A 13,820-nucleotide genomic window follows, 5' to 3' on the forward strand; every position below is an offset into this window, starting at 1 on the left:
TTCATAACTGTCATAATCATAGCATATATTACAAAATGAAAAGTTTAACCTATATTTCAATTCTTTGATGTCTTTATATCATTTTACCTAGATTAACTTTCTAAGTGGCTACACAGCCATTTTTTTTGTAGTAAGTCTTGTGTTCACATTCTTATAATTAATAAAGTAGTTATAGAGTTGATACATATATTAAGGTTATGTGAGGAGTTTTTTTCTTTTATCTTCACCAGAGGACATGCTCATTAATTTTAGAGAGAGGGGAAGGGAAGGCAAGAGAGAGGGAGAGAAATATTGATGTGAGAGAGAAAAAATAATCAGCTTCCTCTTGTACACACCCCAACTGGGACCAGACATGCAACTCAGGAATCAAACTTCCTAACTGGGAATTGAACCAGTGATGACCACCAACCAACTGAGCCATGCTGGCCAGTGATTATGGAGAGTTTTGTTTTTATTTTAAACTCTTGTGTGTTATCTAGCCATAATTGAGAAATGTAGTATCTCAGAGAATAGGATTCCATTTAACTTACAGTTTAACATCTAACTTTTATAATAAAATGTACTATATTGAATACATTAAACATCATTCAACTTTTTCTTAAGACTCAAAGAAGGTCACTGTTGTAATCATTACTGTAGTGTGCCATAATATAATAATGTCTTTAGGGCTCTCAGAAAAAGGTCTTAGCTTTGCTCTGGCTCCAGTTGCACTCAAATACTAGGCATTTATTAGGGTACTAAAGAAAGTGAGATGGAAAGATCAATTGCTTCTAATACTGTTATTCTCCTCTCTCTCACTTCTTTTTCTGTTCTCTGTATTTAATGTTGCTATTAATGGAAATGCTTTCCATTATTTACAGCTACTTCTAATTGTTATAGTTATGCCAGCTTCTGCTCTTCAATTAGTTTTTCTTATTTCTTTCTCCCTTATTCTCTCAAACTCCTTTTCAGTCTAAATTTAAAGCCAGTTCATATTGACTCTGAGAGCTAGTGTCAGAAAAAAAAGAAATTCTATTTTTCTGACTGGAATATTAGCTAATCATGGTACAATCTCTACATGTATAGTTCATTTTATACTTGCTGCTATTTTGGTAATTTTCAAAGTAGTTGAACTTAAAAACTTCTGAATAATAGATAAGGGCAATACAATTATATTTATTTCATTGATAATATCTAACAAATGGGCAGAGATAACTACTGTGACAAGAAATACACAACACAGAATCTTTAAAATTTTAGTCAGTTTTTCACAGTGAAGTTTTATAATTCTGTATAAATGTTATCAATCCCCAGAATACTAGCTCTATTAATGTTTCAATAAAAGCAGAGTGTTCAATCAAAACACTTTTAGATTTTGTCTCTTCAGCTTTCCTCTGGTACTGTGCATATCAAGGTATGTTAAATCAGAAATTTAAGTGCTCAGCTTAGTAACTAGAATATTCTAAGGTATTATTATTTGACTGAGATTTTTGGCTTTTCAGTAACTTCCATTTTGATATAAAATCATTTATTTTTACAACTAACAGTGGGATTGTTCTTTTTTTAAGGTCTTGACTGACCATGTCAAACATACATATTGGCAATTTTGAAGTAATATTAACATTTTTCTCTCTATACATCAATACTAGTATTAATTTCAAATCCCAGAATAAACTGCCATTATCAGCAGGGGCAAATAAGTAGCAATGGACTATTTGAAAAGGGACATACATACTCAAGTCCAGTAAAAAAGATTTTTTAATACAATCTTGCATTTCTTAATTTATGATTTTTAAAGGAACTTCAGTGATTTTGAAAAATGCTCCTACTTTTTAAATATATCAATTATAAAACCCTCTAAAATAAACAATATGATTAAGTCTGTATTTGTAAAAGTTCAGGTCCAAGATGGCAACATAGGAGGCTCCTCCCATGACACACCAAATCTACAACTACACAAGGAGCTATAAACCCTACACCCATCATAAAGCCATACAATGGGACTGACCACCTGATTCCCAGGTTCTCCCAGAAAAGTAAATGGTTTGGACCTCAAATCTAGTTCTCCAACTTTTAAGACTCCCACCTAAAGGATGGCCCCCAAAACACCTGGCTCTGAAAGCCAAAAGGGCTTCATCCATGAGACCCATAAGACTATATAGCAAACAAGCAGTTAACAGGCTTGTGAGAATGGACCATGGTTATACCCATAGGACTCAGCAAAGAAGCAAGCAAAAAAAAGCCCATCTCCCAGTTATTCCCTGAAAGGAGCCTATTTTCATACTTGAAAAGCTGTTGCCTGAGGGTCAGACTGTGATCCTTTCCAGAGATGGGGGAAGCTGATGGACACATCCTCTGCTTTCTCTCTTGAGTCTGCTTCAAATTGCCAGCATCTTCTTGGAAGGAGCTTGTACACATGTCTGGTGCCCCAGATTTTGAAGCTGCTGTCCCTGGGACAGACCCTTGGATTGTATGGCTCTGACAGCCAACTCATGCATTCATGAGTCCAACAGAATGTAGCAAATAAAGAAGCAGTTCTTAATGGGCACAGGAGCAATCCCTTGCAGCTATATACATAGGCCCAGTGCTGACGAAGCAGGCAAAAAGCCCGTATCCGAGTTTCTCCCTGGAAGAGCCCTGACTACATACTTTTCCAACTGCTGCTTGAGAGCCCAGTTTCCAATCAGCCTGGATGGAGGATCTTCCTCTTGTGCATACTGACACGTCTTAGCACATCCTCAGCTACTGAGAGCCACTAACAGCAAAGAATGCTATTTGGACAATCACAAAGGTTTAAAAGACAACAAAAAGCTCAGGCCAGGCTGAATGATAAAATACATCTCCTGCATGAGACCACTCTATTAAGACTAGGGAAAGTAGCTCTTTTAACTAATGCGCAGGAACCAACACAGAGAGTCAAGAAAAATGAAGAAACAAGAATGTGCTCTAAACAAAAGAATAAGCTAAAACTCCGGAAACATATCCTAATGAAACACCTGATAGAAAATACCTAAGAAACACCTAAAGAGACAGGTGATTTACTTGACAATGAGTTCAAATAACCAACATAAAGAGGCTTACCAAAGTGAGGAGAATAATGAGCATATTGATAATTTCAACAAAGAGACAAAAAATACCAAACAGAAATCACAGAGTAAAGAATACAAAAATTGAACTGAACAATTCAGTAGAGAAGTTCAACAGAAGACACAATCAAGTAGAAGAAAGGATCAGTGAACTCAAAAAGAAGGCAGTGGAATTCAACCAATCAGAGAAACAAAAATAAAAAAGAGTGAAGATAGCTTAAGGAACTAATGGGAACCATCAAGCAAATGAACATACAAATTACAGGGACCCTAAAGGAGAGAAGAGAAAAAGGCAGGCACAAAGCTTATTCAAATAAATGGAGGGCTTTCCAGTCAAGAGAGAAGTTTAAGTTATATGGCTCGTCTCCTCACACAACCACATCAAAATTACAACTATACTATAGGAAAACCACCACTCGGCACTGTCAGAAATCGAGCTGCATGGAAGTCTGACAACTATGAAATTAAAGAAACCACATCCATCCAGACTGGTAGGAGGGGCACAGATGTGGAACAGACTGGTCCCACACCCATGTGTGGTGGATGAAAATTTGGGAGGGATATCTCAGGAGTGAGGAGTCCCAGCCCATGCCAGGAAACCTAACCCAGGGTTCCAATGCCAGGAAGATAAGTACCCATAACTTCTGGCTACAAAAACCAGCAGGAATTTAATCAGTGGAAAAAACTTCTAGAGTCCCAAGCAGTTCTTCTTAAAGAACCCACACACAGTTTAATCAGACTCACTCCTGGTAAGTTCCAGCACTGGGGTAGCAGCTTCAAAGGCACCAGTGGCATATGGGGAAGAACTGAAGTGTCTGGCATCAAGGCAACAGGTGGTGGATACCTTTCTCCCAGAGGAAAGGCAAGCAGAAGCCAATGTTTCTTTTCTGAACCTTCTCACCACAGAGCCACACATCCAGCAGGTGGGTGCCATATCTGAGATTCCATCAACCTGGCTAACACTGTTTGCCCTGCTTTGGAGATCTCCTGAGCCTCCAGCCTACCCAACTTATGGGCCCAACCATGCTTCACAACTTCCTAAATCCTCTGAAACAAGCAACAGCAGGCTTCAGTGAGCCCCTGGCCCCTTTACCTCTTGCTAAGTGGCCGCAGGCCCAGCAATAGCAGTAGCTAGTCTAGGTTCATAGCTTGGCTTCTCCTGGAAACCTCCAAGCCCAGCACAACTAGCAGCCATTTGCAGATTGCTTTGCAGCTCTTGCAGGGTGGCCCTAGGGAAAACATGGTGGGGGCACTGACCTACACCTGCACCATCAGGGAAACCACAGAGCATGTGCGGCCAGTGAACATCTATGGACCATACTGGAATACTACTACCCTGCTCCTGCACAGTTGGTCTTCATGGAGGGTGGAGATTGGTGTTCAGTGCTCATAGCCAGTCCTTATGGCTGACTGGCCTGGGTAAATCCCTAGCACTGACCTGCCAACAGCAATCAAGGCTCAACCACAAGAGGAGGGTGTACTCAGCCCACACGAACAGCAATCCTCGAGTACCCAGCATGGGTGATAGGGGAGACTGTGCCAATGGACCCTGTAGGACACCTCTACATTAGGCCGTTCTACCAGGACAGGGAGTCACGGCAACTCTAGCTAATACATAGAAACAAACACAGGGAGGCTACCAAAATGAGACAAAGAAACATGGCCCAAATGAAAAAAAAAACAACAACAACAAAAAACCGTATCAAAACTCTAGAAAAAGAACTAAACAAAATGGAGATAAGCATTCTGTCAGATGCAAAGTTCAAAACATTGTTTATAAGGATGCTCAAGGAACCTAGTGAGGACCTCAACAGCATAAAAAGATCCAGTCAAAAACGAAGGACACATTAATTGAAATAAAGAACAACATACAGGAAACAGCCTTGGCTGGTGTAGCTCAGTGGATTGAGCACAGGCCTGCAAACCAAAGGGTTGCTGGTTTGATTCCCAAAGGGGCACATGCCTGCATTGTGGGCGAGGTCCCAGTAGTGGGTGTATGAGAGGCAACCACACATTTATGTTTCTTTCTCTCTCCTTCTCCTTCCCTGCCCCCTCTCTAAACACACACACACACACACACACACGGAAACAACAGTAGGGTGAATGAGGCCAAGAATAAAATCAATGATTGAAACATAAGGAAGCAAAAAACAAGCAATCAGAACAAGAAAAAAAAGAATCCAAAAAACATGGACAGTGTAAGGAGCCTCTGGGACAACTTTAAGCATTCCAACACTTGCATGATAGGTGTGCCAGAAGGAGAAAAGAAAGAATAAGCAATTGGAAATGTGTTTGAAAAAATATGAAAGAAAACTTCACTATCCTGCCTGGTGTGGCTTGCTGGATTGAGCACCAGCCTGTGAACCAAAAGGTCACTGGTTTGATTCCCAGTCAGGGCACATGACTAGGTTACGGGCCTGGTCCCCAGTTGGGGGTATGTGAAAGGCAACTGATTGAGAGAGGCAGCCAGTTGATAATATCTCTCACACACTGATACTTCTCTCCCTCTCTTCTCTCTCTAAAAGTAAATAAATTACAAAGTTTTTAAAAAATAAAAATAAATAAAATTTTGTATTAAAGAAAAATAAGAAAAGTTCCCTAATTTGGTGAAGGAAATAGACATGCAATTCCAGGAAGCAGAGAGTTCCAAACAAGATGGATACAAAGATGCCCACTCTAAGGCACATCATAATTCCATTACCCAAGATTCAAGATAAGGAGAGAATCTTAAAAGCAGCAAGAGAAAAGTAGTTAATTCCCTACAGGGGAGTTCTCATAAGACTGTCAGCTGTTTTCTCAAAAGAAACTTTGCAGGCTAGAAAAGATTGACAAGAAATATTCAAATTCACGAAAAATGGGGACCTACAGCCATGATTGCTCTACGCAGCAAATATATCATTTAGAATTGAAGGGCAGACAAAGAGTTTCCCAAACAAACAAACAAAAACCTAAAGGAGTTCATCTTCAGCAAACCATTATTATCTAGAATGTTCAAGGGACTTATGTAAGAAAAAGAAAATCAAAACTATGAACAATAAAATGGCAATAAATACATATCTATCAACAAATTAATCTAAAAAACAAACTAAGTAAACAAGAACAGAGGCGGAATCATGGATGGAGAGTGTTTTGATGGTTGCCAGATGGGAGGGTAGTGTGGAGGAATGGTGAAGAAGCAAGGGGATGAAGTACAAATTGGTAATTAGAGAATAGCCACAGGGATGTGAAGTACAGTGTATGAAATAGTGTAGCCAAAGAACTTACCTGCATGACCAAAGGACATGAAGAAAGCTGTGAAGATTTCCTGAGGGTGTGGGGGTGCTAGGTAGAGGAAGGCAAAGGAGGAAAAATTGGGACAATTGTAACAGCATAATCAATAAAATATAATTTAAAAAACCCCAAAGAAATAATGGATGAAAACTTCCCTAACTTGAGGAAAGAAACAGACATCCAGATCCAGGAAGCCCATAAATTTTGAAATATAATGAATCCAAAGTGACCCACACTGAGACACATTATAATGTAATCCTCAAAAATTGAAGACAAGGAGAGAACCTAAAAGCCACAAGAGAAAAACGACTTGTTACATACAAGGGAAACCCACTTACACAGTCAGAGAAACTTTACATGCCAGAAAGGAAGGCATGACATATTGAAAACCCTAAAAGAAAAAAAAATCCAAGAAAGAAAACTATTCCTAGCAAAGTTGCCTTTCAGAACTGAAAAAGAGATAGTTTTCTATATAAATAAAAGCTGAAGAAATCCATCTCCACTAGATTGGCCTTACAGGAAATGTTACAGTGACTTCACACTGAACTGAAAGGACACTATTTGTTAGCAAGAAAACACATGAAACTTTAAATCTCACTGATAAACATACAGTTAACTTTAATAATACTCTAATGTAATGGTAGTAGGTAAATGACTTATAATTCTAGAATGAAGGTTAAAAGACAAAAGTATTAAAATAACAACGGCTACAATACTTTGTTAATGGACACTAATGACATCAAAAATGTAAAATTGAGTCCCTGACCAGTGTGTCTCAGTGGGTTGAACATCATCCCACAAACCAAAAGGTTGCCGGTTCAATGACCACTCAGGGTTTATGCCTGGGTTGCAGGCCAGGTCCCCTGTGGGGGGCATGCAAGAGGCAACTGATCAATGTTTCTCTTACATGTCAATGTTTCTCTCCCTCTCATTCTCTCTCCCTTCCCCTGTCTCTAAAGATAAATAAGTAAAACCTTAAAAAAAAAAGGCTTTGTGCTATATGACTGAGCTAGCTATCACTAACACATAACATGCATAGTTTGGCTACTGCTGGCCTCTGACCCTGGGTAAATCTTACTTCCTTCCATCACAATGCCCCTTCCTCCAGGGAAGAAACAATGGGAGTTCTACAGAAATCAGACAAAATCTTCCCTTTCATCCTCATACAGCTTAAATCCTACTCCTTCTTAAACCTCAAGGCTACTGCAACCATCCACAAACTCTCAACTTTCCATCCAAAAAAGGAAAATTGAGGAGGCTATAGTAAAATGTAAAGCTTTAATATGTGTTTGTAGTTAAGTTCTTATCAGCTTAACACAGACTTGTAAGATACTGTGGGTAAGCTTCATGGTATCCACAAAAGAAAAACCTACAGTAAATACAAAAATGAGAGAGAGAGAGAGAGAGAAAGGAATCTAAGCATACCTCTGCAGAAAATCATCAAATCACAAGAGCAAAAGAAGAAAGGAACAAAAGAACTAACAACAGCTGGAAAACAATTAACAAAATGGAAGTAGTAGGTCCATACCCATCAATAACTACTTTAAATATAGATAGACTAAATTCTCCAATCAAATGAGAGAGAAAGAATGGATTTAAAAAATAAGACTCGACTATATACTGCCTAGAGAAACTTCAGTCTTAAGGACACACAAAGACTTAAAGTGAAGAGATATAAAAATACCTTCCATGTAAATGGAAACCAAAAGAAACTGGTGTATTTTATACTTTTATCAGGAAAAAAAAAACCAAGATGATGAATGCCATTATAAAATGATAAACGTGTAAATCTAATGAGAGATTTAACATTTGTAAATATTTAGGTACTTAAAAAACATAGGGGCACCTAAATATATAAAGCAAATATTAACAAACCTGAAGGGACAAATAGACAGCAATATAATAATGGCAGGGTACTTCAATATCCCACTTTCATTGATAGATAAATCATGATGACAGAAAATCAATAAGGAAACACTGGGGTTGAACTACACATTTGATCAAATGGACTTAACAGACGTTTACAAACATTTCATCCAACACAAGAATATACACATTCTTCTCAAGCACACGATGGAACATTCTCCAGGATAGATCATACATTAGGTCAAAATAAGACTTACTATATTTTCAAAAAACTAAACTCATATCAAACATCTTCCAACCACAATGGTATAAAGTTAGAAATCAATTTTAAGATGAAAACTGGAAAACTATAGTCATGTGAAGGTTAAACAAACCACAGAACAACTAATGGGTGAAAGAAGAATTCAAAAGCTATCATTTAGATTGGAAGGGTAGATAAAATGCTGTCAAGATAAGGTAAAGGTAAAGGAGTTCATTATCACCATATGAAATGTTAAAGGGACTCTCCTCCCCCACTCCCCTGCTTTCTCTAAAAGAAAACTAAAACAATTTAAAAAGCAGACTGCTGTTCATTAAAAAATAATCTTTTAAATGAACAGGTAAACTACAGAATGGGAGAAAATACTTGCAAATCATATATCTGATATGGGATTAGTTACCAAAATATAAAAAAACTTATACAACTCAATAGCAAAAAACAATCTCAATTAAAAACAGGTAAAGGAACTAAGTAGATATGCATTTTTCCAAAGACATACAAATGGCCAACAGGTACATAAAATGGTTCTCTGGGAAATGCGGACCAAAACTATTCTGGGATAGGCAACCCTGGGCTAGGGGGTAAGAGGTAAAAGCAGACATCCCTGTCTCGTTCCCAACTAATGGGAATGCCTGTAGTTTTTACCCTTTGAGTATAATGATGGCAGTGAGTTTGTCATATATGGCCTTTATTATGTTTAGGTATGTTTCCTCTTGCTGAGAGTTTTTATCATAAATGGGTGCTGGATTTTATCAAATGCTTTTTCTGCACCTGTTGATATGATCTTGTGGTTTTTATCCTTCATTTTGTTTATGCGGTCTATCACATTTATTGACTTGCAAATGTGGTACCAACCCTGCATTCCTGGGATAAATTCCACTTGATCATGGTGTATGATCTTTTTGATGCATTGCTGCATTCAGTTTGCTAATATTTTGTTGAGGATTTTAGCATCTAAATTCATGAAGGATAATGGTCTATTATTATTTTCTTTTTTTGTAGTGTCTTTATCTGGTTTTGGTATTAGGATAATGCTGGCCTCATGTAATGAGCGTGGGAGCCTTTGCTCCTCTTGAATTTTTTGAAATAGTTTGAGAAGCAAAGGTGCTAGTTTTTCTTGGAATATTTGGTAAAACTCATCTGTGAAACCATCAGGTCCACTGCTTTTTTTTTGTTGGGAATTTTTTGATTACTGCTTCAATTTCACTAGCTATAGGCTTTTTCTGCCTATTCAGACTCTCTGATTGTTCTTGATTTAGCTTTGGAAGATTGTATGTTTCTAAGATTTTATCTATTAGTCCACGCTGTCTATTTTGTTGGCATATAGTTGTTCATAATACTTCCTTACAGCCCTTTGTTTTTCTTTCGTGTCTGTTGTTATTTCTCCTCTTCCATTTGTGACTGTATTCATTTGTATCCTCTCTCTTTTTTTCTTGATGAGTCTGGTTAAAGGTTTGTTAATATTGTTAGCTTTTCAAAGAACCAGCTCTTGGATTCATTGATCTTTCATGTCACTTTTTCAGACTCTATCTCATTTATTTTTGCTCTGATCTTCCTTCATTCTACTCACTTTGCATTTTGTTTCTTGTTCTTTTTCAAGTTCCTTTAAGGGTAAATTTAGATTGTTTATTTGATCTTTTTGTTTATGATTATCTTTTTTTGTTTTGTTTTTATTTTTGCTATAGTCCTGTAATGCTATGAACTTCCCTATTACTATTGCTTATACCTGTGTCACACAGATTTTGGATTGTTCTGTCCTCATTTTCAATTGTCTCAAGGTATATTTTGATTTCTTCCTTGATCTCTCTGTTGACCCATTCATTGTATAATAACATGTTCCATGTCTTTGCGTGTTTTTCAGTGTTCTTGTGATTTATTTTTCGTTTCATAGCATTGTAGTCAGAGGAGATACTTCATATAATTTCAATCTTCTTAAATTTACTGAGACTTGTTTTGTGTCCTAACATGTGGTCTATTCTAGAAAATGTTCCATGTGCACTTGAAATGTATGTACATTCTGCTGCTTTGGAATGAAATGCTATGAAGATATCAATTAAATCCATTTAATCTTAATTTAAGGCTGCTGTCTCCTTGCTAATTTTCTGTTTGGAAGATCTATTCATTGAAGTCAATGGGGTGTTAAAATCCCCAACTGTGACTGTATTTCTGTTGATCTCTCCATTTATGTCCATCAAGATTTGCTTCACATATTTAGGTGCTTCTATGTTGGATGCATAACTGTTCAGTAGGGTTAGTAGGATTATATCTTCTTATTGGATTGTTCCCTTTATCATTATGTAGTTTAAAGTCTATTTTGTCTCATACAAGTACTGCTACCATAGTTTTTTTCTTTTCCACTTGCATGAAATATCTTTTTCCATTCCTTTACTTTTAGTTTGTATCTTTCAATCTGAGATGGGCCTCCTGGAGGCAGCATATATATATATGGGGTCTGGTTTTCTGCCATATATTTACCATATATGTTTTGGTTGGAGCATTTAAGCCATTCATTAAGGTGATTATTGATAGGTACATATTTAGTACCATTTTGTTGTTAGGCCTTCTCCTCTCCCCTCGTTCCCCCTCTTCCTCCCCCTTCTTCTTAATGCAGGCTCTTTTTTGTTACAGTACTGGTTTGGTGTTTTGGTGTTTTTCTTGTCTGGGAAGTCCCTTACAATTTTTCTTTTAAGGTTTTACTTATAAAAAGAGAGAGAGGGAGAGAAACATCAGTGTGTGGTTGCCTCTCACGTGCTTCCCACTGGGGACCTGGCCTGCAACCCAGGAATGTGCCCTGACTGGGAATCGAACCAGCAACCCTTTGCTTCACAGTCCAGCACTCAATCCAATGAGCCACACCAGCCGGGGTCATCTCCTTCAATTTTAAATGATAGACTTGCTGGGTAAAGTAGCTTTGGTTGTAGGCCCTTACTTTATTACCTTGAATATTTCATGTCACTTTCTTCAGGACTGAAATGTTTCCTTTGAGAAATCAGAGAGTTTAATTTATGTTCCTTTGTATGTAATTATCTGCTTTTCTTTTACAGCTTTTAGGCTTGTCATTTTTCTGTATTTTGCCATGTATAATGCGTAATTTTTTCACCCAAATTATTGAGGGAAAAATAAGGATTCACATTATTCATGGGCATAATAATAATCTCATGTATAATGCACACAAAACATGGGTGCACATTATACACAGCAAAATACAGTAATTATGATGTATCTCAGTGTAGTCCTCTTTGGGTCCAACTTGTTTGGGATTCTCTGAGCTTCCTGGACTTGTGTTTCTCTTTCCTTTACCAGACTAGGGAAGCTTTCAGTCATTATTCCTTCAAATAGGTTTTTGATCCCTTTCTCACTCTTATCCTTCTGGTATTCCCATGATGCAGATGTTGTTATACTTCATGTTGTCCAAAATGTTTCTTAAGCTGTCATTTTTTTAAATTCTTTTTTCTTTTTGCTGTTCTGCCTGTGTTTTTTCGTGCTGTGTCTTCCAAATCACTGATTCAATGCTCTGCTTCATTTAACCTAATGTTTATTCCTTCCAGTGTATTATTTATTCCAGCTATTGCATTCTTTATTTCTAAGTGGTCTTTTTTTTATGGTTTCTATGTCTTTTTTCATGCTATTGAGTATCCTTATAATTATTACTCTAAACTCTCTATCTGATAAAATGCTCACCTCAATTTCATCTAGTTGTTCTTCTGGAGAATTCTCTTGTTCTTTCATTTGGGGTCTGTTTGTTTGCCTTCACATTTTGGCTACTTTGTGTCTTCTACCATAGTTGTTAAACTAATCAGTGATGTAGCCTCAGGCTGTAATCAGCAGCCTGGCATAAGCTTCACAGGGTAGGACAGAGTAATCCCTGCAGGTGGGGTACTGCTTCTCCTCGGGCTGATGCCACTTCAAGGGGGAGTGCTCTGCCTGAGAAAGATGGCTTCTGCAGTATGGGGAATGACTTAATACAGGGATCCTGGCCACTGTTCCTTCAGCTCTCTCCCCAAAGCCACTAACCCCAAACTCTCCTCAAGTGTCTCAAGTCCACTCTGCACTCCCTCTGCCTGGGCCTAGGGTAAGTGGCTGTGAACAAAATTTTGTATCTTGGCCCTTTAAGAGGCTCTCTGTATCTCCAGTAGTCTCTCCTTGGCAAATGGAACTCTGCTGTTTTTCACAGCTAGATGTTATCTGGGTTCCTTTCTGGCTCTGGTGCTATAGGCTGGGGAGCCCAGATTGCAGTTTAGACCCCACAGTTCTCATGGGGAACCCGCTGGCTACTCAAATATCCTTCTGGAACTCCAGGTGCCACCCATGGAAGCCCAGCTAACCCTCTCCCACCACCTCTGCACTCTTTGCCAATCTCTTTGTAGTTAAGTGGTTTCTTCCAACTCTCTGTGGTTATAAGTCTTCACTGTAGCTCAGGGGTGTCAAACTCATTTTCACCGGGGGCCACATCGGCCTCAAGGTTGCCTTCAAAGGGCTGAACATAATTTTAGGACTGTGTAAATATAACTACTCTTTAACAAGGGGAAAGGAGCTCAGCACTGCCACTGGGTAGAAACAAGGTGCTGGGCCAAATAAAGCAAGGTGGAGGGCTGGATTCAGCCCACATGCCTTGTGTTAGCCACCTGTGCTCTAGCTAGTGTTCAGCTGGTTACTCAGGATTCCTCTACAACTTAGTTGTAATTCCAGATTGGTCCTGGGAGGAGGTTAGTGTAGCTTCCACTTATTCCTCCATCATCTTGGATCCCCCAAGTAATTATCTTTTTTAGATCCCTGGGCAGCACTGCCACCCTGAGGAAAACACGTAATCTTGTTAACTACCCTGTAATGCAATCATAGAGTTTTCCCTGTTGCTTTCTCCCACATTCAGGTAATATTCCTTAGTTTCCCTCCTTAACTACAAATGTATAAGAGAAACTGCAAAGTATCACTCAGAGAAGCATTTATCTCAGTCTGTTGAGATTTTGCTTTTAGGCACGTCCTCTGTTTGGCTCAAATGAATCTTATAAAAATTTTCTACAGGTTTCGATATTCTTACATCGACATATGCTTTATATACTTTTATATGTTTACTTACTTTAATAAGTAATGCTTCATTTGTAGCTTCAATTACTTCATTCCTGTCTTGGACTTGTTGATGCAAACTGCTTACAGTATCCTGAGCTTCTTCTAATTCTAATTTTGCCTTCTCTAACTGTTCATTTAGTTGCTGAACAGATGTCTTTTGAGAGTCAGCAGAAATCTTCCATTTTGCATGATTCTCTTGATGTGAGATCATCTATATAGTCCCAAAATTAAAAAGAAAAAGAAAAAAGAAAATAGAGTGGCATTGGTCTGAACAATATTCTACTACTTTTAAC

General features: G+C 38.1%; 1 protein-coding gene across 1 annotated transcript in view; it reads right to left on the reverse strand.

The window, feature by feature from the left end:
- CCDC18 (coiled-coil domain containing 18) overlaps positions 1-13,820 on the reverse strand; it is a 122,856-nt gene that overhangs the window by 16,055 nt on the left and 92,981 nt on the right. The window contains exon 27 of the mRNA XM_045847044.1: positions 13,538-13,738. Coding sequence (XP_045703000.1) covers positions 13,538-13,738 — 201 coding nt within the window. The remainder of the gene's footprint in view (positions 1-13,537; positions 13,739-13,820) is intronic.

This window comes from Phyllostomus hastatus, unplaced genomic scaffold (assembly GCF_019186645.2).
Source record: "Phyllostomus hastatus isolate PE091 unplaced genomic scaffold, TTU_PhHast_1.1 phas_contig_524, whole genome shotgun sequence".
Lineage (NCBI taxonomy): Eukaryota > Metazoa > Chordata > Mammalia > Chiroptera > Phyllostomidae > Phyllostomus > Phyllostomus hastatus.